Below are 26839 nucleotides of genomic sequence, written 5' to 3' on the forward strand. Positions count from 1 at the left end.
TACTTCAGTCCATCCTAGATTACTAAATTGAGACTGAAGCAACAAGGAGATGTAAACTGGGAGTATGCAGGGACAGCGTGCAAAAAAGCTTTAAGGATTTCAGAATATAGTTCCACTTGTAGAGGCTTTCAATGATACTGAGTAACTTTTGACCATGCACACTAATAAGCCATAATAAAATAATAATAATACAAAAAAACACCGATTATTTGGGTATGTAGAGGTCCTGCCATCCAACCACGTAATATGGAAATCCTGTTCTGACAGGCTTTGGAGATGAAGAGTGAAAGACAAACAGGCCTCTTTTTATCATTTATTACTTTTTAGATACAGGAAAGTAATACCTCAATAAAAGAGGGTACACGTTCAGTGTTTCACCAGAACAAATGTGTATTATAAGCCCCATTTCCAAGAGCTCGCTCGCTCCAGGAAGGGTCATTTACAAACAAGCGCTTCCACAGGTGGGAAAGCTGATGGGGACCAGTTTTGCACAGCTTTATTTCTCTGGTGCCTGGATGCTCCCGTGCCTGATACGGAAGAGTTTAGATCTGGAGCTTCCTTCCGCAGCCGTGAGGCACTCACTGGCGCTTCTCTAAATGCAATTCTCTAAAGTGCGCAGCCCTTCCTCCAGCGAAAGCTGAGGTTTTGTGGTGGCATATATGTGGCTGCCTAGTCTCGTGAGGTACGGAATTGCAGATTACTGACTGAAAAATTAGGGAGGCGGATAGGATAAAACGCTAAAAAAAAAAACGCTTCCTCAGCGCGGCGGACACCGCTCCTCCACACCACAGGGGGCGCTGTGACGCGACCCCCCCCCCCCCCATAGGCACGACACGCGGTCAGGAAGCCAGCCCCTCCCTTTAAGGAAGCGCCTCTGGCCGCTGATTGGCTGCGGGGCCGAGCGGGGCGGGGCGAGGCGAGAGTGGGGGGGGGGGAGGACAGCGGGGCGCGCTCCCGCGGGTGCTACTCCCTCCCTCTTCCCCCCCCCCCCCGCGCGGGAGCGCGCCTGGCGGGGCTGCACCTGCGGGCGGGGCGGGGCGGGGCGGGGCGGGGCGGGAGCCGCGAAATGGCGGCGGGGAGGCGGGCGAGCTGGTAGCCCCGGCCGGTAGCCACAGCCCATGTGCAGGACTGCGCCTCCCCCGGGCTGCCCCTGCTCCTTTCCCTCGGCGATCAGGCATGGCACGGGCAGGAGAGGAGGGGTGCGGCAGGAAGGTGGCTCTCATCACCGGCATCACCGGGCAGGTAGGGGTGGGCTATGGGGGGATGCAGCCAGCCTGCGGGATGAATTGAATGGGTTTGGGGTGTGCTGTGCTGCAACGGGGGGTGAGGGGGGTCCCTGCGGAGCTTGCGGCTGTGTTTCCTAGGGAATCGTCAGCACAGGTGAGTGCTGAGCTCTGTCAGAAGGCAGCTGCACCTGCTGGAGGCAGTGCGAGGGGCTGGGGGAGCCCTTCCAGCTGGAGCTGCCAGCGTGGTGCTGCAGGGCAGCCTGCCTCCTGGGCTGTGCCTTTGCTCCCCATCACCTGTCCCAGGCCATCCTTGCAGTCAGCATCGTTTTTCCACCCAGGATGCATGATGCAAACAGCTCCTGAGGCTGCTTGTTTTGCCTTCCTGCAGGTCTGTCACAGTCCCCGCTTAATTTTTGGTTGGGTTAATCATAGGGTGCGCTCGGTGGCGTGAAAATGAAAGTGTTTGCCTTGCAGCATCTCCCGCTCTGTGGAAAAGGATGCACCAGTGGTGGGTTTTAACCTTGGGAGACCTGCAGGAGTGTTCGTGCACAGCATCTGCAGCTCTCACTGCCGTCAGGCAGCCTGGGTGTTTGGTTGGACTGTGTGTCCACGCGGAGCCTGACACTGCTGCATCTTTGCTGCCAAGTGGGTGCTAAATGAAAGTTGCCCTGGACTTCCTTAATCAACCTTACTTTGCAACGTAGATGCTGCCCACTGTGTGGAAAAACAGCTCTGCTTGCACACTGTTTCTTAGAACATGCTGAGTGACTTTTGCTTGTAGGATGCATCTTTTGTGATGAGTAGAACCTGTTAAGTAGGTAACACGGGACAGCGAGCATTGTTACTTGTCTTAGAATCAGTGGATCAGCTTTCTTTCCCTTATGGTTTGTGTTTAGCCAATGACACATTCATACGTGGAAGAACTTCTTCCCCTACAGTGGTGACTTTTCCTGTAATGCTTGAAGATCCATCGGTGGGGTACTGGCGTAAATTGTTTGGCCTGTGGATAAGTGCATGTGAAAACAAGCGTGTTAATCCTTTACTCTGCAATGATGTTAGTCAATGCGTATGTCTTTTGTAATGGACCTGACCTTTGAGGGAGTAAATTAAGTGACAGTACAGTGTCATAGCAGTTTTTGTCTCTTATCAAAAAGAACCTGGGCTGTGCTTTGAATTTTCATCAGCTGTTTTTGTTTTAGCTTGTTATACCTGTTCTCACGTGTTCTTGAAACATATCTTGGAGTCACTTTTTCTGATAGGTTAGTGACTGTCTGCCAAGAGCAGGTTAAGAAATCCTACCAAATGGCTGTTTGACAAGGAGATACGACTGAGTCTGAGAAGGAAAAAAAAAAGGTAACCTGTATACACTAACATTCTTATTTGATGATTGTTTTTAGCAAGAGCACAGACAGAGCTTTCCAAACGACTACTTAAATGAATAGTCTTCTGGTTCATTGACAGAAGTTATGTTTCTCTTATTAAAAAGTAAGAGGCCTCTAGCCACAGTGGTATTATTTTTTAGCGTAGTGTTCTGTGTGCTACCTTTCCTTATTTTCAGTGCAGCTCTTCCATCTTAGTTTAACCTTTGTAAGGCGTATTTTTTCAATGTTGAAACATGCAGGGATTCAAAGCTAGTAAAGGCCTGGAATACCTAAAAGTTAGCCAAAGAGGTTGGGTGCCTTAGTGATGAGACTGCCAGCTCTTGGCCTAGGATGAAAGCTTTATGCTGAGAGCAACCTCTTTCTGGGTCCTATAGTTTCTCTTTTTTTTTTTCTCATTATTTATTTTCCTTGCCCTTTTTCTTACCTGTCATTATTTACGCTTAATGACTTTTTTGTTTGGAGAGGCCTTACCCGGAAACAGGAGATTTGGATTCTGTTTCTTCCTTATCTGAGAATGGGCAAAGTTGTGTGCCCTACCTTCCAGGAGAATGTTTTTAAGCTTAATTATCATGCGTAAAATGCACAGACACATGAAAGTGGAAACGAGCTCAGGCTTTGTCTTTTCTAGACTGTCACTTCAATTACTGGGCTAAACGGAGTTGGTCTCTCTCTGCATGCTTGCTTGGAATTGGAACTCTTTCAGGGTGCAGAAATAAAGGCCTGGATCCCTTCAGGCTGAGGAAAGCACAGAACAGCATTGGATAGTAAACTAATCTTATTCAAACTAGGGCCCTTCTGCTGCAGGATTCTTTTTCTTTTGAAAAGTGAGTTGGCACAGTTGTGTTATGTAAGGAGCCCGGCTTTTGTTTGCGTGTGGCCAGCGTGCTCCGAGACTGTTTGCTGAACCAAGGCCCCATGGAGTCTGGTTCCTGGAACAAGGGTAGGTGGGAGATAATACTGAGCCAAGCGGACCGTGACAGTTCTAGGCGAACGTAGAGTTTCTCTTTTGTGTTAAGAGGTCGAATGAAGTGCTGCTTGAACTGCAGTGGCACCTCCTGAGTCAAGATGATGCCACAGTGGGCATACTTGATCATAAACATCGAGATCAAATGCCTCATTACATTTCTGAGAACTTCCAAGTAGTTGTGAACATCTCAATTATCCTTCTCTTCCGCTGATGAAAGAGAGCATTTTCATCCTGTTATGATGAAGAAGAAACTGAGCCCAGGTACAACTGTATTTTCATGATACAGGAATTGTCCTATGGTGCAGCATTTAATTGAAGTATGTCATGGAGACATGGCACAGCTGCATCTTATGAGTTACTCCCTTCTAAGGGGACTCACAAGGCTTTGGAGGATGCCAGAAGAGGGTGGGCTATCTGCACATCTTCCTCTGTATAGTCAATGGAAGCTTATGTCATATGCTTCCTTACCTGCACCAGTCCATTGAAAATGGTTCATGCAGCTTACTTCCTTCATCTTGTACCTAAAGGAAGTACAGGCTCTGCAGGGTTCAATGCCTAACTGATAGGAAGGAGGTTGTGACTTTGCTCCAGATAGCAAAAGGAGTTTGTCATGTGCCTGCTTACCTGCGCCAGTTGGTTAAAAACTCATCATGAGGATAACAGGATGAAGGAAGTACCTAAAAGAAGTACTGGTGCTGCAGGGTTCAATGTGTAACTGATAGGAAGGAGGCTGTGACCTCTAGCCAGATAGCAAAAGGAGGTTACAACATGGGTGGTAAAGCCATAAGTGAAAACAAATGCCATAGTTGGCACCAGAATTCCTGATCATGCAAGAGCTGGACCATAGTCTCTGTGAAATTATAGTATATAAACGAATCTCTATAAATCCTGCATTTACCAGTGGGGTTGGGGTGAAATCGGTGTCATTCTACCACTTGCATTACTGATAAAAGACTCTAGTGTGTAACCAGTGGTGTCATATACTCCCATTGCAGCATTGAGATTTCCCTTATCTCGCTCCCCACACCACAGCAGTGGGGCAAACTGCAGTTTGCTGTTTTGCTAGTGACCTCTGGTCTGAGTAACTGCTGTATTTGGATGGATAAAGTGCTTCTGAAGTTTCATGTAGATATTGGTCTGCTGGTAGGTTACTTCTGAGTGATGTTTAGCACTTTTCATTTAAGGAAAAAAATAATTTTGTTGAAACGCATGCCTCTTGTGTGTATTAAAATGTTTTTTTAACGACCTGTTATTTTTTTTAGATGGATTTTTCCACAATGCAAAATGTGGAAAAACGCTGGACTTCTCAAACTTTGGTACTTTGAAGAGCTATTATGAAGAACTACTATATGAAAATGAGATTTTTGTGAATCAAATAGCAGCTTAACTAACATTTACTACTGAATATCCAGATCTTTACCTCCTGTCTTGTTTCTTGTTTGGGGAAGCTGCTGAAGCAGTGCTTTCTGACAGCTTTGTTTTCTAGGCACTATGACTAAATATCTGTTGCAGTTGCATTTAAATAACTCTGGGAAGTCTGACTGCACAGCAATCAGTCTGATTGTCTTTCTGTATACTGATGCTTGTAAGAATACTTAGATGTTTAATTTCTTGGAGAAATACCAAAAAATATTCTGGCCGAATCCAACAACTGGGTTATATTGATGTTTCTTTTTTTCCCCACTTCTGTCACTGGATTGTGAGCTGTGAATAGTGTCTATCTTGTATCTGGTGCTATCCTGCTTTACCTGGAGAGATGGTAAGATAAGAGTTTGTAGACCAATAGGATGATCATCTAACTCATAAAGCTAAGTTATGAATCACAGAATCATTTAGGCTGGAAGAGACCTCCAAGATCACCTCGTCCAGCCTCTGACCTAACACAGTCCTCCACTACCATATCACTAAGCTCTAAATCCAAAGGTCTTTTAAAGACCTCCAGGGATGGTGACTCAACCACTTCCCTGGGCAGCCCGTTCCAATGCCTAACAACCCTCTCAGTAAAGAAGTTCTTAATACCCAACCTAAACCTCCCCTGGTGCAACTTAAGCCCATTCCCCCTCATCCTGTCACCAGGCATGTGGGAGAATAGACCAACCCCCACCTCGCTACAGCCTCCTTTGAGGTATCTGTAGAGAGCGATAAGGTCGCTGCTGAGCCTCTTCTTCTCCAGGCTGAACAAGCCCAGCTCCCTCAGCTGCTCCTCATAAGCCTTGTTCTCCAGACCCCTCACCAGCTTCGTTGCCCTTCTCTGGACTCGCTCAAGCACCTCCATGTCCTTCCTGTAGTGAGGAGCCCAAAACTGAACACAGTACTCGAGGTGTGGCCTCACCAGAGCCGAGTACAGGGGGACAATCACTTCCCTAGCCCTGCTGGCCACACTGCTTCTGATCCAAGCCAGGATGCCTCTTGGCCACCTGAGCACGCTGCTGGCCCATATTCAGCTGACTCTCAACCAATACTCCCATGTCTTTCTATGCCAGGCAGCTTCCTAACCACTCATCTCCCAGCCTGTAGCTCTGCTTGGGGTTATTGCACCCCAGGTGCAGGACCCGGCACTTGGCCTTGTTGAACTTCATGCAGTTGGCCTCAGCCCATCGGTGCAGCCTATCCAGATCCTCCTGCAGAGCCTTCCTGCCCTTGAGCAGGTTGATACACGCACCTAAGCTGGTGTCATCTGCAAACTTACTGTGGGTGCACTCAATCTCCTCATCCAGATCATCGATAAAGGCCCTAGGACTGGGCCCTGGGGGACTCCACTAGTGACCAGCCTCCAACTGGATTTAACTCCATTCACCATGACTCTTTGGGTCCGGCTGTCCACCCAGTTTTGATGAAGGAATACACTAGAACTCATGTCAATACGAGGCCAGAGGCTTTCGCAAATTGTAGACAGTGAAATCAGTTATGCTTCTGCTTTGTAAATGAGAGCTCATATAGTAGCCCTACTAGCAACAGCTTCTATGCAGGTGCCTTCATTTCTGTCAAATTCACCTGCTGTTTGGCAAATAAATAGCAGGCTGGATCTCACTGAAACTGCATAGGCTACATGTAAAACTATGGATAAGCAGTTCTGCCTCTTCATTAATACAGGCATTGTCTGGGTTGAAACTAGGTGCCCTCTATTTCAGCGGCTGTCTTTGAATAGCCAAGAGTTGTCTTGAGTGAGGCTTTCAGATGTGCTGAACATCCTTATCTTAGTTTGAGGCTGCAGAGAAGGAGGAACAGTAATTTCGGCTCAAATTGAAATATAAATTGATCTTGAGACAGATGCTTGTGTGTGTGCTTGTATTTTAAATAGTGAGAGTGGTCAAGCCTTGAAACAGGTGGCCTAGAGAGGATGTCTATCTTGGTCTATCCATGGAGGTATCCAAAATGAAACTGGATATGGCCCTGAGCAACCTGCTCTAGCTCATCCTGGCTTGTTCGTGGATCTAGGACTGTGTGATCTAGAGGTCTGTTCCTTCTGATATCAACTTAAGTGATTGAGTAAAACCACCATAGTATCAGAAGCTGAACACCCACAATCAGACAAGGAGGTGGTGTAAGTGCCTAGTTAAGTTTTGCAGCACGTGAATAATGGCTGTCGGTTGAAACCCAAGCTTACCTAAACTATAATTCCAGGTCTTTCGTTTTACGGAGTATAAAGTATTGCCATCATGTTTCACCCAGAACTCTAGAGAAAATAGTCTTGGAAAATGTCAGAGTGAAACAGGAGGCTAGAATACTATCTGAAAGCACAGGCCCTAATTTAGAAAATATGCCATAATTTCTTTCTCTCAGCTCTTCCTTTGAAGGGAGGAGAACTACCAGTTGCTCTAATTCACTTAATGCATTGACTTGTTATCCAAGGCAATTACCAATTAAATGGTCTTCTGCTTTACTACCTTTCAGCTGTTTCATGCTCCACAACTCTATGCGGACTGGCAGGACTTTTATCTTCTCCAAGAGCTGAGAATCCAGACCATGCTGTCTGTGCCTGCTCAGAGGAGCCCAGCTGTATACCATTACCTGCAAAAATGCATAATGCAGTTGGGGGGGGGGGGGGTGTTTGAGCACAGGTGAGCTACAACACATTCATGATAAAGTGTTGCTGATACAAGGTTAGTCCATATGCCTGTCTTGAGGTGTTAACTTCCTTTTTTTTTTCTTTCCATCCTTGCGCAACTTTGCTCAGTGTTTATGGCTGCTAAAAAGTCTATTCTCAGGCTGATTGCTGGAAAGGGAAGTCATGGTAAAGCAGCACAGATAACAGGTGTTGACTCAAGGATCAGTGGAGGCAATCCAGTTCCTTGTGCTTGAACAAGATGCCCACAGGATGTGGGCTGTAAAACATTGTCAACAGCAAGTGAATTATAAGATACTGCATACAGTGATATGTACCTGGTATAAAAGTAGATAAACTTTCTGGAGTGTGTTCAGTACTTTACAGTGTTAAAGTATGTTCTAACAGTGCGAAGGTATGAGAAAGATAGAGGCATAGTACCCAATCTGTGTTCGGGAAGCTGACTTGTGCTAAGCAAGCATGCTAAGTAAAGCATGAAGGTTCATGATGTGGATAGCCATGGGGAGCTATTGCCACTGCTGCCCAGATTGACAAGGGGAGCAGTGTATCCCATTACCAGCAGCATATGAATTTCTTAGTTTTGTTGTTCATTGCATTTTTTAAAATGAAGACTGGTGACCATCAGAGTAAACAGTTCCTGTATTTCTGTATTCTCTAAAATGTTACAGTTTGAGCATCTTTCTCTCAATATACCTACAGCCAATCCAAACTGAAGAGATAATTCCCTTCTTCCTGTGATATAATGCTCTCTCACTAAGCTTTGGTCTTGTTTCTCCTCTAATTGCCTCTTTCACATTATTTTAGCTGTTGAGTTTTGTGCAGAAGGGAGTCTATTTCCTAGAAAACAGGTAGCTATGCAGGAGGGCAAGGAAAATGGAGTACTGCCTGCTGTGGTGGACTGTGTGAAGATCAGAAAGGTTACTGCTCTGATTCCTGTAATCCAAGAAAGCTGCATTAAAGTTTTTTCAGTGCAGTTATGATACTGCTGTTCATCCTAGTGTTAATTCTGTTTTCCAGATCTTATTTCCGTGAGGAGTGCCGCGACTGCGTCTGAGTTTCCTTGTGCTTACCTGTGCTTTTATTTATTCTTTGGTACAATGTTCTGTTGGTGAGGCATGAAATACTTTCTCTCTTGACAAATTCTCACACCTTTATCCCAGCTTCTTTAGGCATTTGAGTCTGGACTTGAATCCTGATTAAGTTATTTGTTCTTACAAACTTGTCAGCTCTGCTTCCCTTTTTTTGCTGGTGCATTATAGCTCAGGCTTGTTTTAAAAAGCATCATTCCTTTGAACCAGAAGGTGAACAATGGTGTGAGAGAAAGTCGATGTAATGGTAGGTGTCTTAACCTTCTCTCACAGGTGCATGTTATCTTGCTCTAAATCTCTTCTTGCTAATTTGCTTTTTAGCCAAATGAGCAAAATAAAAGCTTTTTCTTATTGTTTCTCACGTTCTGTCATATAAATTCTCTTCTTCAGTACCTCAGTCAAGGAATTCCTTTGGGTTCTGTATGTGTGTGAGCCCATTCTGTCTAAAATACTCAACAAAGGAAAGCTATGGGAAGGTGAGGTGAAAGAGTGGAATTCTCTCCTATCTGCCTTCTGTTATTAGAAAGTTCCTACTGTGCTTTTTTTTTTTTGTTTGTTTCTAGGGTGTACACAGTTTTCACAATCTAAATCCATAATGAAGCCTGACAAACAACTTGATGTAAGCTGTATTGTCTCATCACCTATGCCTTTTATGTGTCCTTAAGCAATTAAACTTCTTCACATGCAATATAAATGTTGTAACAACTTCTGTTTGTTCACATATGCACACAAGTAGTATACCTAAGTCAGGCTTTCTTTAAGAGTTTTTTGTCCACTTTAAGACATCAAAAAAAAGAATGGGAAACAGTTTTGCTTTGCAACTTGAATGTGATCTGACAGGAAGCAAATTGTCTAAGGATGCGTCCGAATTCTATCTGGTTGGAATCTGTTCAGGTTCTGCTGAATAGCATTTCTCACTACCAGGTGACAACTCAGTTGCGTTGAGTAATGGTGCAACTTGCATCAGACAGTCACATCGGTCAGATAAAAGTTGATGGTATCACACCAGCTGTGTACTGATGATCAGTAAAATACAGTGATCCAACAAGTATGTCAGCTACAAAAATTACTTGCCTTGGGTGTGGGATGCTGCGGATCTTTGTTTTTTGGAAAGTTTCCTAGAAGATAACCTAGATGGTGCTATGATTACTATAATTGAACACATTTGAAATAATAGGAAGAAAATATGCTTGCTCTGGAAAAAGCTGACTCTTAAATGTGGTAAGATAGTTACCTTTCTGTGAAAGTTTTCTGGTTTTAGCTGTCATTTGACCCAATTATTGCTGCTTGAGAATTCCTCTCTACGGGGAATTCCTATGGTCTGTCATAAAATTTTGTCTGTTTGCAGGGGGGAATTGTCTTTCTGAAAGTCTATTCAGGTGCTTTTGCTGTAATGAAAAGATATGTAATGAAAAGATGTCTCTGCTTTGTATCCGACACCTGCGTAACTGTTAAAGACCTGCCTCTCGGCTTTCTCATCGTTCACTTTAGAGGAGATATCCTTCTGTATGTGATGTACATAATGCTCAATCTGTAAACTTCCACCTTTCAGGATGGTGCAAAAGCATGTGGCTGAGAGATGCACTGCCAGGTCTACTGTCTGTTCTTCTGTTCGTGTGTATTTGAAAGTATTTTGAGGTGGTATGTCACCAAACTGTATGGGAAGCCTTAAAAACATACAGTCAAAACAAACAAACCAAAAACCACAAAAAGCAAAGTCCCCCCCCCCCAAAAAACAAACAAACAAACAAAAATAGCAACTTGAAAATAGGAGATTCCTACTCAGACTTAGTGTATGGACCTATGCCAGAAGTAGCTTGAGCGTATTTCCCACTCATGAAATGGTAAATGAGCCTTTCCTAAGGTGTATAGAACAATATGTATGTGTAGAAGAGAAGAGAGCCCCAAATCAGGCAGGGAGTGCTTCTGACTATTCCTATATAGGCACACTGTTAATGACTTTTGTTTCCAGTCTGATACATTGCAATCCCTTCTGACTGCTCCTCTAGTCCCTCTCTGTAAGTGGCTGGTGCTATTCTGGATCCGGGACACACCACCAGGCTGTTTAGGCTGCTACTTGTCAAAATTGCAGGCATCCTATGGTAGGAAGTAGGTGTGCCTCTTTTTCTAAACACTTCATGCATGTGGGATCTCCTTAGATGCATTAGGTGTGTCAGGCTTCATCAGTGATGCCAGTGGTGATCCATAACATCATTTTAGTTTCAATTTCCTTTTTTAGAAGGGTGAACAGCTATTTTTTTCTGGTATACTTGCTACTTTTGTGATACAGTTCTCTAAAAGCGTAAACACTGATGTGGAGAAGGCTGTTTTTTCAGATGCTGAAATTTCTGGCAAAGTTTTCTGGATTTCGTACAGCTAAATAATTGTGGTTTTCATGTCAGTGTAATTTTTCCCATGATTATATGGTAGTCGTCTGTCAAAATATTCATGCCAAAACTTAGCATGCTGTTTGCTTCTGAAATGAGAATATCATTACAACTCTATAGGATGTGTGGTATAAAAGGGACACACACATCTTCATTCAGATTTGCATACAGAAGTCTATATTCCTTCATCTTATAGATGGTGTGCCCGTACCAGTAGCTTTGTGAGATGTGTTTCATGGGAATGCTTAAGAAGACATGGCCAAGAAGCCTTTACTGAAGCTGAACTGGCTGTTCCTGATCAAATGTTGTTCAGCTGAGCCCCAAGCCTGTTCTGCACTGGTGGAACTTGGCAATCTCTATAGCTTACAAGTTGATATTTTTTTTATCGTGTCCTCACCTCCTCCCACTATGCTTGCAGTGATACTGGAGAGAGAAAGAGCAGTTTCGGAATGACTGGCCTTTAAACAGCTTCAGAGGCTCTGCTGTTATAGATCTGCAGACTCAGTAGCACCTGTCCTTTCATTACTGAAGCTGAAATAGTTGCAGAACTCTTCTTGAAGATGAGAATGCAAGGAAGTCACAAAGACTAAGAGCTAAACTTCAGTTTATGCCCTTTCCAGCCCATTTTAGGGGAGTAGTCATACTCATAGCTGTTCCTGCATCTGTGGCTATGTGGTTTTGCTTCATGTATTTGATTTCTGTTTAATGCTTATCAGCTCATTGTAGGAAATTTAAGAAGTTTATGTTCCCATGTTCTTATTGCAGCCTTTTCTATTATGAAACAGTGCAACTGTTTAAATCCTTTTTCTCATTTTGAAACTGAAGGAAACTTATGATTAGAATGAGAAAGTAAGACTCCTATTTCATTCTTTAATAATGAAAAATCAGTGAAAAAAATCCTATCTAATATTTGCTGCGCTTTTATTAATATTCTTGTACTTTTGCAGAATGTCATGGTGTAAAAAAACACCATTGCAGAAACATTATGGTATGATTCTTTAATTTAGGAAGGGTGGATAGAATTTCAAATCGTTACACTGTCTATTGTGCTGCTTTTTAAACAGGATGAAAAACTAGACTTTCTTTAAATTGGGAGGTAACACTTAAATGGGAAGATGCTGACTGCTTATTCCTCTTGCAGTCCAGTTCAGCTTTGCCACATGCATGCTGACAGTCCTTATCACCACACCACCTTATCAACAGCTATCTGTTACCTTCATCAGTTAAAGGGAAGCATAACACGGACTTGGCAAATAGAAAGCATCCAGAGCCTTTACAGTACTAAAATTCCCTGAGCAATAACATTGTATTTGTAGTAACGCTGTATTTATTTTGATAAAACTGAAAACTGTAAAATAATGGTTTAAGTTATTGCTGATACATGAATATTTTTCTTAACATGGTGTCTAAAGAGTGAAATGTGAGGGAGTCCACATGCATTTGAAATAATAGACAACCTCACAGTCATTAAATGTTGTAGCTGGCATTTGCAGAGGCAGACGTACAGCTTACTTTTGACACCAGTTAAGTAGGCTGAGTTTCTGTTGGAAATACTTCGTGTGATTTACAGAAATGCGATGGTGAACTTGCACTAATTAATTGAAGCTGTTTCATTTCCTTCTTCATACGAGCTTGTGTTACTAGTGGATGGATTCCGTCACTTCAGTTGGGAACCTCCTTTCTCACGTGTCTATATCTCAGCAAGTTTCTAGGCTTAGGTGGGTGAGAGTTATCTAGCTGATTAAGTTCAGAGTGCAGGCTTGTTTGATCAAGTGCATGTTCCTACCTCAGGATAAAAGGAGTTGTGCTGTAACTTGTATTGGCTACACAGATGTTTGCTCTGCTGACTGTGAAAGGTGCTCAGGGTGACCACCTGGTGGTACTTATGCATTGATTGCCCCATGTAGCACTTCGTTCTGTAATGAGGAAGCATTTATTTTATTTGAAGCAATCTATAGGATAGGCAAATGTGAGTTTGACTTGTAGTCTCTTTCCTTGTAGTAAGGAGAGCTTACATTACCTGGCCTCATTGATGTCTCATGTTACTCTATCATGTGTACTGTAACTTTCATCTTAAACCATGTGCATAGCCAAAAATATAATGGTTTTGCTTCCAAAACCCTCTGGAGAATTCAGGCATTTCTGTCTATTGGTTTACTGAGGCTGTGGCATTTCAATGTAAGCTCAAGTCTGTCCATATTCCCCTCATAAAATGTTCCTATAACTACTTACAAATATTGGCATCTACCATATGGCCTGTGTGTGTTGAAGGACAGGATGGGGCCGATTTATAGCCCTAGATGGTAGGAAAAGGGAAAGGGTGGCCAAAAATCAATTAGAGATTCCTCCTGAAGGAAGTACAAGCCCACCTCCTTCAGGAAGGTCTAAAATCTTTTGAGTGATTCAGTATGCTGAGCAAAATAATACTGGCTTGATCCTGACTAGTTCTTGAGTTTCAATGACAGTGGTTTTGATGGATTTCTAATTGCTCTCATTAAAAGGATTTGATCTTATAGGAGTGTAATTGGCTAGTTATCAACACTTGCCTCTCAATATGGCTTAGAGAAAGGCTAAAGATTTTTAGTTCAGAAAGCTTTTATTTAGTTCAGTATTTTGTACCTTCAGCTTTTCCTCTAGTATGTCTTGGACTCTGAGGGACAGATGGATGAGAGAGGCTTGTAAATCTATGGAATGAATTGCATTGCCTTTAAATCTTTCTAGTTCCCTGTCTTCCTCTGAGAAGAAGCTTCATTTTAATGTGGGAAAAGGGAAGAGATATACAAAAGACCTGGAGGAAAAGTTACTCTATTGTTCTTACCTTTACAGTAAGACTACTGTCTTTAGCATTATGTAGTTAAGTTTAAAACATAGCTTGGGTATTTGTTTATATACAATGAGAGGTGGGTAGGATATTACATTAAACACTGAATTTTAATTAAAGTAAATTGCCATATTACTGAACATAGCTAAGACATTACTGCTTTTCCTCACAGTTAGCGGTGCTAACCTTCTAAGGTAGTATTTAATGTTCATCATAATTAAACTTGGCTATTAAGTAGAATAAAATCCCAAATTCTTGTAATATGCCCGATGCATCTAATTATACTAGGAGAAAGCCTTTATGGAGTCTAGTTTCATTCTGTTGTGAATTTCTCAGGACCTTTTTATTTAAAAGAAGGTGCTCTTTCATTGCAGAATCTCTTCAGCAATGTATCCCTGATAGGATAATTGGAAAAACTCCACTTTTTCATTCCTGTGTACAACAGACAAGTCCAGTGGTGCTTTTGACTTTGCACAGGACTAGTCACTCAGTGCTTACTACTTACACATTTCCTTGCTTGAAGAATCTCGAGTGATGTCTTAAAAATAAATGTTATTGCTATTCTGCGTTAAAGCACACAGTGTCCAATTTACAAAGATCTATAGCTGTGAATTCTGTATTAGCACACGGTTTCTTTGGTATGCCTCTAATTCTTGAGGTACATATGCCAAAATAGGAAATCACACATTCTTATTTCCCCACTTCTTGCACTCCACCATGTTTGCCTTGCAGTATTTACCAAACTGCCCTTTAAGGTATAGTCCTGTTTGGCAATGATTATATCCAAAAACGACTTGCAAATTTTGGATCTTATTATCCAGAGATTATGTATTAAAAATTGACTCTTGCATTTTTACCCAGTGAAAACAGAAATGTTGCTCCCCATGGATAGAGGCGTAATATGCTTGGTTCTACCGAAGGCAGTTTTCACAGCTGGGTGTTAAAGTCATGAAAATCAAACTGCTGACACAACCTGAATCATAGTGCCACAAGTAGCACTTCTTTGTTTTTGTGTGACAGTTTCATTGGTGCTATTAATAGTTGGCTCCTTACAGGTGTTCACGTATAATAACTCTTAGAAGACAACACTTGGTAAGTTTTCAAATGAATCATGTTAATTCCAGGATTAATTTTTGCAGAGAGGCCTTCTGACTCTTTCTTCCTTTTGAGGTTTTTAGTCATAAAAATCCATATGTTGAAAATCTTCATTGCTTTTAATTCTTGAAGTGCAGCTTTCTGGTAGGGAAAAGTAGAAAACCTGGCTTGCTTGTGATAATGGGCAGCCTCACTAGATCTGATGTTTCCATTGTCAGTCTCCTTGGAAAAATGCTGATTTCTCTAGTTTTACTGGTGTGCCATTGATACTCAGTTGGCAGGAGATTTTGAGAGTTAGCTACAGTATTACCAGAACTGAGGGAACAGCAGATCTGAGGGAAAAAGCCTATGTTTCTAACACCAGCAAGGGAAAGTGAATACAGTAGTAAAGATTTTTCTCAGCTATTGCTGGGTGTATATGCTGACAATGTCATGCGCTTTTAACAGAATGGATGACTGAATGCAAAAGCAGAGTTCCTGTTGCAAGGCTTTCTATTGCTCCCTCTTGGTTCTGGTTTATGTAGTGGTGTTGGGAGAACAAAGGAGTGACTGTGTACGTAGCTTGAATTTGGAATAATTTAGGTGGCTATAGTCATTCCTCAGACAGCTTGGTGAAATGCTCTCTATAAAACAAACTAGAAAACTGTGCTTACTCCTCTGGTTATCAATGAGCCTGAATTGAAATTAATTGAGCATTGGTGCATTGCCTCTTTCAGGTAGTGCTGATTAATGCAATAATGCACAGTTATCCTGACCCCTGGAGAAACTGAAGTAAGTTACTTGTTTGAGAACTGAGCAACTTTCTGTGTGGCTCCTGGCACCTATAAAGCAAACAAATCTTTGTTCAACTCTCGTTATAACCTCCTTGGGACTGCTGTTGAAACATGGCTAGCAGAAGTGGTATGGTACCAATACATTTCCTTTTCTCCTCAGTCTGTGCCTGAGCTTGCTGACATCTGTAAAACACGTGTGAGACTTATTTGCAAATGATAATGCTTTACTATGGATTTCAAAGATGTGTTGGATACTGTAGCATGCACGGGTATATAGTTGCACCTTTAAACAGTTTGAGTAATGAATAATTTGAACTCCATCTAGCTGAAAGTTGTTAGATTTTTAAGAGACTTTATAGGAGGAATGGCTTAATTAGCATGGAGACCAGACTTGCAGAATTAACACTCTTAGCATACTGCCATCTTTGTTAATACATGTAGCCACACTTAGTTCATTAATTACATGGAAAAAGGCTGACTAATTCAATGGAAAAATTATGTTGGGGAGGGAACAAGAGAAAGAGAAGGAAAAACTGTAAAGGTGAAGTTTCTGGTCTTGCTACCTTCCAGTTCATGTTATTCCAATGGTTCTAGCGATATTACTGCTGCTTAGCCCAGCAAAGACCAACTCCTCTGCTGTCAAGAGACAGAAGATTGAAATTTAAAGATGGGATGATCCATTTCAATGGGAGAGTAAAACTCTGTACTTCAAAGATTTTAATTTTTTCAAGCAAGCTTGCTCCTCAGTTTAAATTAATTTTATTATTTTATTTATTATTAATTAATTTATTGTTATTAATTTTATTGTTTAGGCAAATTTATTTGCCTAAACAATAAGGGGGGGGGAGAGGAAGGAGCTGAAATAATCATCCAGAAATAATGGTTAAAGGTGAAAAAGACAGGTTGCTTGAAGGTATCACTGGTTGTTTAAACAAATTCTGACTTGATTCTTGATTTCTTGATTATTTAGTTGATTTGGTTGTCATTCTCAGTACTTCACCTGTACCTGATTTTTCTTTAAGCTTTTACCTTTCAGCTATTTCCTGTGAATTCCTCATGACAAGATACAAACACTAGGTGAAATGTCCAGTGATTAATATTTTTGCTTTAGGTAAGTAACGGGACCTTACATAGACAGAAGGTGCTTCAGGTATCCGAAGCATTATCAAGGAGTGCTGCTCTTCTGGACATCCGTGAAAGGTGTTCAGGTCTCTTGGGAGCAAAACTCGAAGAGGACTAAGTCAGCTCTATGCTTTCTCTATTATTTAAAACTGCTGTCAAACACATTGAAGTCTGAGATGGGCATAGAAATTTTTGTCTGCTTTGCCTGATCCTTGTGATTAGTGAAGAAAGTGTGTGCATGTGTGGCGATATGAGCAAGGAGATAAATTGTTGTTGAGATGGAGGAAAGCAGAATGGTTTAGGGAAATGAAGAAAGCCCCAGCTCAAAATCTGAAAACAGCACTGTTCTGAACAGAATGTGGTGCTGCTTCCCTCTTTTCCCTGAATGATGATCAGGATACTTGTGACCTAGAAAATCCCATAAAGGCTGTTCTGCTGGGTAGAATTTCATTTCTATGCTGGTGTTGCCTCCACTTGTGTGTGGTGATTTTTCTCTGCTGCGTGGGCCAACGTGGACACTTAATGGAGAAGTATACCCTGACAGACTGACCCTACAGTAGTAGTTCTCCCCCTCCTATGCCAGCTGCAGCATGTGGGGCTGTGCAGTAGTGGCAGAGGAAAGCTCTCCATCTAGAGGGAGAGACAGAGACTGCCTGCCTGTAGTCACTAGAGCAAGGCTGGCTGATGTGGTGGGAGATCTGCACTTTCTCCAAGGGAAAGAGTGGCATGGTGGTTTACTAATAAAAGAGAATCAAGTAGCTATCAACTTGTTTACTAGTTGATTTCATCCACCAAAAACCAAAGCCATAGTCAGTGAGAAATAATATAATATGCTTGGAAAGAAATTGTTTGCTCAGTGATTTTTCTTTTGTCCGCTCCTTGATTTGAGAGCGGGCTTCTAAAGAGCAGCTGTGCTCCTTGCTCTAGCTGAAGGCACTACTCTGATAAATGCATTTCCCAACGTGCTCTCTGGATGTGTGGCTGCGCCTGCAGAATGGTGTTGGTCATGCCTAAACCTGAGATTTTTATCATAGGTGGAAGGACGCATGTGTAAGCAGTAGGAAATTGTCTTTCTGGTATCTTAACTTTCTCCACTTTATTCTTGGGTCTCTTTTTCCCATTGGTTCTCTTGTATTTTGAGCTTTATTACACGACCATTAGCTGCCCACCTCCTGTGCTGTTGATTTTAGATTATTAGGAAAATCCCTCACAGAACTGCTGTCACTGGCAGCTACAGCTGCCGCTGTTTTTCCCCCCACCCTTTTCAAGCTTTCAAACTGATGGTTGACTTTAGAGCTGATGTCAGCACCTTAATTTCCCAAATTTGAGTGGGAAGGGAGAAAAATTCCTCAATGAGCAGTGTTCTGTCCAGATACAGAATTATGAAGCATGCGTCTTCCTAAACAGTGTTTCACTGTGTCACAGCTGGCATGCTGTGCTGTGATGTAGTACTGGGTAATGAGCAAAGTAATTCATGGTACTTCTATCTGTCCTTCTCAGGGACTTGAGAAATTGCCAGTTTGTTCCCAGACTTAAGTTTTTCATATGCCTGAAAAAAGCCACAAAGTTGGCAAACAACAGCTTTATTCTTTTTTTACTTGGGACTTAGTGTTGTCCAGATGTGTAGAGATTTACATACTTCTTCCACGCAGAAGAAACTGTAGAACTGTTGCATCAAAAGGTAACTTCAGGAGGTGCTAATATTTTTATCCAATCAAAATTATCTTGAAAGACTATTTAAAGTCAGTTTCTGAATATTTCCTTTGAAAACTTTATGCATAAGCTTGTTCTTTGGGATACAAAGTAAGTTGTTGCAGAAGGAATGTATTGCTTTGGCTTAGTGGCAGCCTTTTTTAAGAATCTTGGATGCTGATGAAGAATACAAGTACGTGTTTCTGTTTTTTGGCAAAAAGTATATTCGCTTTGGTTCCTGCGGAAAATATATGTTAAAGATTCTTGTTCTGTTGTCTTGACAAAGATCTTGGTTTCATTCCTTGTTTTTTTGAGAAGGAAGTCAACTTTAATAGGAATAGGATGGAATCCTTGTGTTTTTACACATGTTTGGGAATGTTTTTACTTAAGCATTTATTTCAAGTTTTGTAGTAGCAACATATATACTTTCAGATTTCTTATAACCTGAGCTGGTTTTCCGTTCCAGTGTCAGTGAGAAAGGTTTGCTTATGGGTAACTGGCAGGACAATCAAGGATAGGGAAAACAAGGTAAAGTAGTACTTCGTCTACTTCATAGGCTTGCAGAAACTTCCTCCTGAAGACCAGTGTTTTGCCGCCTTTGTCTCTTGCCAGGTTTCTCTGGTTGATCCTAAAATTTCCTACAGCCATCTGTTCCATAACTTTACAGTCCAAATGAGCCAACTGTAATGAAAAATCAAGTGCGAGGAGGAGGGAGGAAGTCTTAAAGGGTTGCATGATCTTACCACTTTGGGGTAGGGTCAGTAGTTTGGAGCACGGTCTCAAATTCTTTTTTGAGATAAGGGCTTTTGTCTCTGGACTATGCTAATAAAATCTTTTGAAAATGACTCTTGGAGTCAAATAGGGACTTCATGGTGTTGCCTGTCCGACTTCTGAGGTTTTTCTTCGTGCTGGCCATGTTCCAGTCCTTACAGCTTTTTCTTTTGCTAGACTCAGCATCCCTGTGGGCTTGTGAAGTATTTTCCAGACTGTTGTATCTGATGCTTGATGGGGCTTTTCTTCTTCAGTGAGCTAGGATGAGGCTGCGAAACCAGAAAGAAATCTGACAGTACCTCTCTTTTGCTTTGTGTTCTAGGTAGTTTGGATCAAGAGGCAGAAGAACCGTGCTGTAATCCTAAGTGAGGACTGTTAGGAGTGGGTCGGCATTGTACAGGAGAAGAGAAACAGGGACTGGAAGCTTTGAAATAGACCTGAGGCAGGGGTTATCTGCTGAAGTGGCTGATTGAAATCGTGCTGGACAAGAAGCTTGGCACTGTGTGCTGGTGAAACGGAGCAGGGGCAGTCAGGAGATGTGGGGCAGTACGGCTGATTTGGGCTGAGCAATGGGGCTGCAGCAAGAGTTTGGGAAAGGGATGGATGGTGTCAGAGGTGGGTGAAGGGCTTGTAAGGGGAAACTGGGAACGGGCACATGAAGGAAGTAAGCCTGGGAGACTGGGAACAGGTTTGGAGCTGGGGAGCATCCTGCAGCTGAGATTTAGGTAAGCAATAAGAGGGAGGCCTGGAAAGGGAGGAAGCTGTGAGGGTAAGGCCTTGAGGGGTCTTGTAGAGGGAAGTCGGATCAGCAAACTTATAAAAAGCTAGCAGAGAGAAAGATCAGCTCAACAATCCAGTGAAAACCTGACTTGCCTTTTAGTCACATGCCTTCTTGCATGGGATGCAGGAGAGCAGAGGGCAGCCCTTTTGTGTCAAGTGTGGCTCTATGTTGAGGTTTTTGAACCTCAGTCAACAGAAGTTAATAGATTCCACATGTTTTGGTTTTTTTTTTTTTTTGAAGATGCTTAATACACTAAGAGCAAGGTTCCTTTAGCTGTTGCTTTGGCATGTTCAGAATCTTAACAAGTTTGGAGTGTCCCTGAAGATCTCACCTACTGCCTTTGGAAAATGAGGAAGGCATCATTAATGACTGTCCAAGTCTTACATGTGATGTGTCCAGCATAGAAATGCCGTGGCAGAGATGAGGACTCCTTGTTGGAAAGGATGTGATATTTCCCTGCATTTCACACCCAGGTCCTTCGCATCCTGTGCTTCAGTTTCCCTACGTTCCTGTAGGAGGAAAACAGTTGAGCAAAACTACAGCCATTTTTACTGAAGTGTTTTAAAACATTTTGTCCTTAAATACAAACTTCCTACAACACTTATTGCAATGTAATCTGTTCCCTCAATTTATCCTCGGGCTCTTTATACAGTATGCCTTTTAAATCTGTTGTCCAGTGCTAAATAGCACAATAGATGGTCCTTTTATTTGTTTTCACTGCCTGTTTTGCTGCTGTTGATCCGAGGTGCCAGAGCATGAGATGTCAGTAGAGCTGTGGATATTGGTGAGGGAGATGGGGCAGCACTTTGCTCTTAACCTGCCATGATTTGACTGCAGCTATTCAATGCTCTGTTTTGACCATAGTTAAAAATGTTGCAATCAAAGCTGCCTGGGACAGGCTGTTCATAGGACTCCTTGATTTCTGAGTAACAGCTCTTGATATCTTTTAATTGCTGCAAACAATGACTGCTATTTCTATGCTTGAAGAAGAAACAGGCGTTGTTTGTCACAGCTGAAGTACACAAGCTCTGTAAATGCCACATGCTATGATGATAACCTTCTGTTTTGTGTCAATGTATTATGCCAAACATGGTCTTTGTGCTGCAGTACAATGACAGTCTTATGTTTTGGGGCTCTTAGTAGTGACCTTCTCAGTTTTGAACAGAAATGTGAAGGAAATACTGGATTTCTCCCACGTACATTGTGTGTGCTACTGTTCCTGTGGGTCTTCTGTTAATATTTTACAACTTGGAGAATACAAAATCAACTATTGCATATTGTCAACATGGAGCATAGTCTTTGGTTTAAATGTAATTCAATTTGGAAGTGACCCTTGAGAAATAAAGTATTTGCTGAACAGGCAATCAGGTGCTATTCTTCAAAGTTGTTTGTACAAAGTTATAAAAAAAAATTCTGTGCAAAATAACAGACCTCTGTACTGTGTTTAATGGGCTGCTGCATCTCATGTGGTGTGTGGGCCAGATTTGGTTCTCTAACTTCTGTCCGTCCCATTCCTCTGTGAGAGAAGGAAACGTGGAAGAACCAGGTCAGAGGGTTAAGCAGCAGGAACACTGCAGGGATGCTGCAACTGCTATACTTGGTACTGATCGTGGATGAGCAGCTCAGCAGGAGCTCTTTAGGAAGAAGTGTGAGCAATGTAATTAGTAGAAAGATGCTGCAATTCCCTTTCTTTATCTGTTTCCAGAGGTTGAGGACCTTTTCTGACTGCCTGCAGCTGAGCTAGAAAGGAAAGAAAGGGAAAGAGGAAGGAAGGACTTTCTCAATAAGGTGGATATTGAATCCAGCTGAGGCTCTTTCCCTCAGCTTGCTGGTTCCTTTGTTCTTCTTTCTGTCAGCAATGAGGCAGGCATTTAATGTGTCTTGGTGCATGTGCTTTCCTCTCATTCATTTTCTGAAGAATAAACATAGCTTCTGGCAAACTTTTCTTTAAGATGCCTGGAGAGCTCTAGTTAGAGAAGCAGTCCTGATTTTTGAGGATGATCTGAAAAGCTCTTTCTCCCTTGAATGTTGTCATCTGGTATCTCTTCCCCTTGGGGTTGTAGGACACAGTGGTGTTGGATTAACGAGATGTTGATCTGCTCCAGTGCACTGAAGAGACAAATGTCCGCTGCAAAAGCTTGTCAAAAAACTTTCCTTGTCAGAAGTGTATGTGTTGCTCTATTTTGGCTACTCTCTCAATGGAAAGTGAGAGGCTGGGGGAGGTACAGACCTTGGTGTCCTTATTGGTGATACCAACATCTGGTTCAAGTGGCAACTTGTCAGCTTTGCAATAAAATGAAGTCTTAACTTTTAATGATTAAATTTGGTGTATGTGGTTTATTTCACTGTTAGTGTGGAGATGGAGGCTGAGGTTTGAGCCCTTCTCTGTGATAGTTGCAGATTGACAAAAGTGCACCAGAGATCTCGTACTCTAATCAGAATGATGTCAGTCAAAAGCTTTGTTTTAAGTGCAGACTTTAGCCACAAATACGTAAGAGCTCTGAACTGCTACAGGCATTTCTACACTAAATGAAATGAGGTGTGTGTATAGGTGTCTAATCAGTTCTGATGGTGTTCAGAAACTGCCTGTGGATTTATAATGTTGAATCAAGTGACTGCAGTATGTTGGATGTGAATAAGACTTTGTTTAACCGCAGAAAAGACCTTCACTCTAAATCTTGATTCTCAATTTGAGATTGAAAACTCTCCACTAAACTAAAACTTCAACAGCCCATTCATAGGAAATGATCTCAGTACTTTAACTGTAATTAAAAGATGACATCTTAAAATCCCAAACTTTTGTTTATAAAAATATTTTTCACTTTTAGTAGGAATCGAACCTCTGTGTATTTAGGTTCATAGCAAACTTTTTTTGTACAGACGGAGCTTCATGTGAAGGCTTTCTTGATTTAAGCCTGATGTGATTCTTACACATGCAGTGCACAATCAGTGACTTATGTGTTAGTGCTCCCTCAACAATACTTATTCTTTCTATGAATGCTAGCAGATTTCATCATAGGATTTCTCTCAGAAGCAGCAACCTTATGAACAGTGTGAAAATGCAGTTAAAAGGGAGTAAGAGCATTATAGAGATGAAATGTGTTTTTTAAAGTAATTTCTTCAGGTTAATGAAAAGCTGACTCTTCAGTTTCTAACTTGAAAAACTAGCAATTCTCAACATTAAATATGTTCAAGGTAGCGTGGTAACCTGTATAAGGTACATGGTGCTCCAACCATGAGAACTCGTAGAGCTGCATCTCCAGTAAGTTAACGTTGAGGGAGAGTTTATATGTTTAACAAAGAAATAAGAGTTTTTACTAAAAAACACACAAACGCAAACTTTTAACCTTCTCTGGACTTCTCCACCAGCTGTTATTTAAACTCGTGCTCCTGCCTCATTAGGTTGCGCAGCTGAGACTACTGTACTAGCCGGAAACCAGGGCATTTATGATTGAGTTCCTGTTATTGACTTGCTCTAGAGAAATGCCAAATTCCACTAGACATAGTACAGTAGGGCCACTGTGGGAGACTTGTGCAAATGCTGCTTTGACATTTTCAGACCGGGATTTTTATTTTTCTATTTCCAGGGTTATTTTCTTTACTTTTTTTTTCCAAGATTTGTAAGTCTTGCAAGCAAAAGTGACCAACATTAAACAATTTGTTAGCTAACCTGGGTAAATGGAATTAGAAAAGGATCAGCAAATCTTTTTGTAATTATTTGAGCTCTCATCTTTTTCATACTTTAACACTTAATGCATGTTTCAGATAAATGACTTATTGAGGGGTTTTTGAAACACTGATTTAAAAACTGATCTGCAGTGTAATCAAAACAATAGAAATGTGAAGTAAGTTTGCTACAGCTTTGTTACATTTATTATGCAGTAATCATTTAATCTGTACTTATTATACAGTAATCTGTATTTATTATATAGTAATCATTTAAACTGTAGCTGTAATCGTTTAAACTTTCACCCTTTCACCCATTCATGAATGGGTGAAAGTTTAAAGTACACTTAATTTTTCAAGACAATCTGTGGCTTTCCAGAAAGTGGTGAAGGCTTCCTTCATTTTAATACTTCTCCCACAATGTAGCATTAATTCTAGCTTAATGTACTTTTTTCCTTTATCATGTGTTATGTAGCTCATTATGCACGGTGTTCAGTTTTTTCCTTTGAGCGCTATGCTGAAATCCCTTAGAACTGAATTTGTTCCTGAATGATTTAAATGTTTCTTCAAAGCTTTTCCATGTGAAAATAACTTATTTGTAGTGGACAACGGTTCCTATTATTGGGCAAAAGTAGCTTTGTTTATGGATTTACTTTCTTACAAATAAACATGTACAGATCTTGTTCTGTCTGTACTCTTTCTCCTGATGTGAATGGTAGATGTCTTAGGGAAATCAGAATCTCTGTTCCTTAAAAAGTGGAGTACATATTGAGCCAAACCAGTTTCAATCATACAATGAAAGGCTCTTGATTTTTGTCAAATTCTTCATCTTGACTTTTTTGTATTCCCATACTTCTTGAGAAAATGAGTTAATTAGCAAAGCCTGTACAGAAAAAAAACCCTGTTTATGTATGTGGTTTGTGTACGTGTATTTATACAGTGCTGTGAACTAGTAATTTTCTGCTTGTCTACTCCATGATAATATTTTCCTGTGACTTGAGCCAACCTGGACTAAATTAAAATTAAAAACCAACAATTGGAAATCTTTTTACATACAGCAATTTTAACTCTCCTGAGGGGAGAGGAGTGAAGATGCGGTTTCCAGCTCAGGAGCTCCAACTGAAAGCAGAAAGGAAAGGTACTGCCTATCTGGTGATCACCACTGTTTTTCAGTGTGGTGGGCAGGGGGGGACTTCTTCCATAGCCTGCTTCACTGTCTACAGCAGCGGTGGCTTTATGGTGTTTCAAGTGGAAATGTTCCCTCCAGAAAGTGACCGCAGGTCTCTTATTCCAATTTTAGATTGGAAAACTTGTTTTTCTTCTAGGTTTTCTGTTCAGAGTCACCCTGAGCTCTTAAAGAACTTGTTACTGAATTTAACAAGTCACATTCAGGTGAAGAAAATATTCTTTGTGCACCTGCTGAAGAGGCTGCTGTTGTGAAGGAATTCAATAAAGCTGTCCTAGGTGTTGAGCTTCCAGCTTCCTTGAGTTCAAAGGCTCCTTGCCACCTCTCAAAAATGTGTCAAACACTAGTCTGTTATTTGTGAACTTAAGTCTGCTATAATTAAGCTAATTTTTAAGAGCTTCACCTGTATTGAACTGTATAATTGTTTAGAAACAGGGCATTTGTATTTAAATTATATCAGAATCCATTTAAAAAATGTCTACGGGAGGCTGTAGCACGGTGGTGGGGGTTGGTCTATTCTCCCACGTGCCTGGTGACAGGATGAGGGGGAATGGGCTAAAGTTGCACCAGGGGAGGTTTAGGTTGGATGTTAGGAAGAACTTTACTGAAAGGGTTTAGGCATTGGAACGGGCTGCCTTGGGAAGTGGTTGAGTCACCATCCCTGGAGGTCTTTAAAGGATGTTTAGATGTAGAGCTGAGTGATATGGTTTAGTGGAGGACTGGTTAGTGTTAGGTCAGAGGTTGGACTTCTGGATTTTGGAGGTCTCTTCCAACCTAGATGATTCTGTGACTTGTTCTCCAGACCCCTCATCAGCTTCGTCGCCCTTCTCTGGACTCGCACTAGTACCTCAATGTTCTTCCTGTAGTGAAGGGCCCAAAACTGAACACAGTACTCGAGATGCAGCCTCACCAGAGCTGAGTACAGGGGGACGATCACTTCCCTAGGCCTGCTGGCCACACTGCTTCTTATGCAAGCCAGGATGCTGTTGGCCTTCTTGGCCACCTGAGCACACTGCAGGCTCATATTCAGCTGACTCTCAACCAATACTCCAATGTCTTTCTATGCCAGGCAGCTTCCTAACCACTCATCTCCCAGCCTGTAGCTCTGCTTGGGGTTGTTGTGCTCCAGGTGCAGGACCCAGCACTTGGCCTTGTTGAACCTCAGCCCATCGGTCCAGCCTATCCAGATCCTCCTGTAGAGCCTTCCTACCTTCAAGCAGATCGACACACACACATAACTTGATGTCGTCTGCAAACTTACTGAGGGTGCACTTGATCCCCCTCATCCAAATCATCAATAAAGATATTAAAGAGAACTGGCCCTAGGACTGAGCCCCGGGGGACTCCACTAGTGACCGGCCTTCAACTGGATTTGACTCCATTAACTAGAACTCTTTGGGCCTGGCTATCCAAACAGCTTTTAACCCATCAAAGCATATGCTGGTCTAAGCCACAAGCAGCCAGTTTCTTCAGGACAGTACTGTAAGAAATGGTGTCAAAAGCTTTACTGAAATCAAGGTAGACCATGTCTACAGCCTTTCTCTTATCCACTAAGCACATCACTTTGTCATAGAAGGAGAGTTCAGGCTCATCAAGCAGGACCTGCCCTTCATAAACCCATGCTGACTGGGCCTGATTGCCTGGTTGCACTACATGTGCTGTGTGACAACACTGAAGAAAATCTGCTCCATGAGCTTCCTTGGTACTGAAGTCAAGCTAACAGGCCAAAAAATATGGAACACTTAACGCATTTGCATGTCATAAACTGGATTGTGGATGTCTTGTCACAAAGTAACACATAGTCTTGCTCATGTCC

General features: G+C 41.9%; 1 protein-coding gene across 1 annotated transcript in view; it reads left to right on the forward strand.

Annotated features, from left to right (window-relative positions):
* The first annotated feature begins 993 nt into the window (after nucleotides 1–993).
* GMDS (GDP-mannose 4,6-dehydratase) overlaps nucleotides 994–26839 on the forward strand; it is a 407324-nt gene continuing 381478 nt past the window's right edge. The window contains exon 1 of the mRNA XM_068670937.1: nucleotides 994–1242. Coding sequence (XP_068527038.1) covers nucleotides 1177–1242 — 66 coding nt within the window. The 5' untranslated portion in view covers nucleotides 994–1176. The remainder of the gene's footprint in view (nucleotides 1243–26839) is intronic.

Source organism: Anas acuta, chromosome 2 (genome assembly GCF_963932015.1).
Source record: "Anas acuta chromosome 2, bAnaAcu1.1, whole genome shotgun sequence".
Classification (NCBI taxonomy): Eukaryota; Metazoa; Chordata; class Aves; order Anseriformes; family Anatidae; genus Anas; species Anas acuta.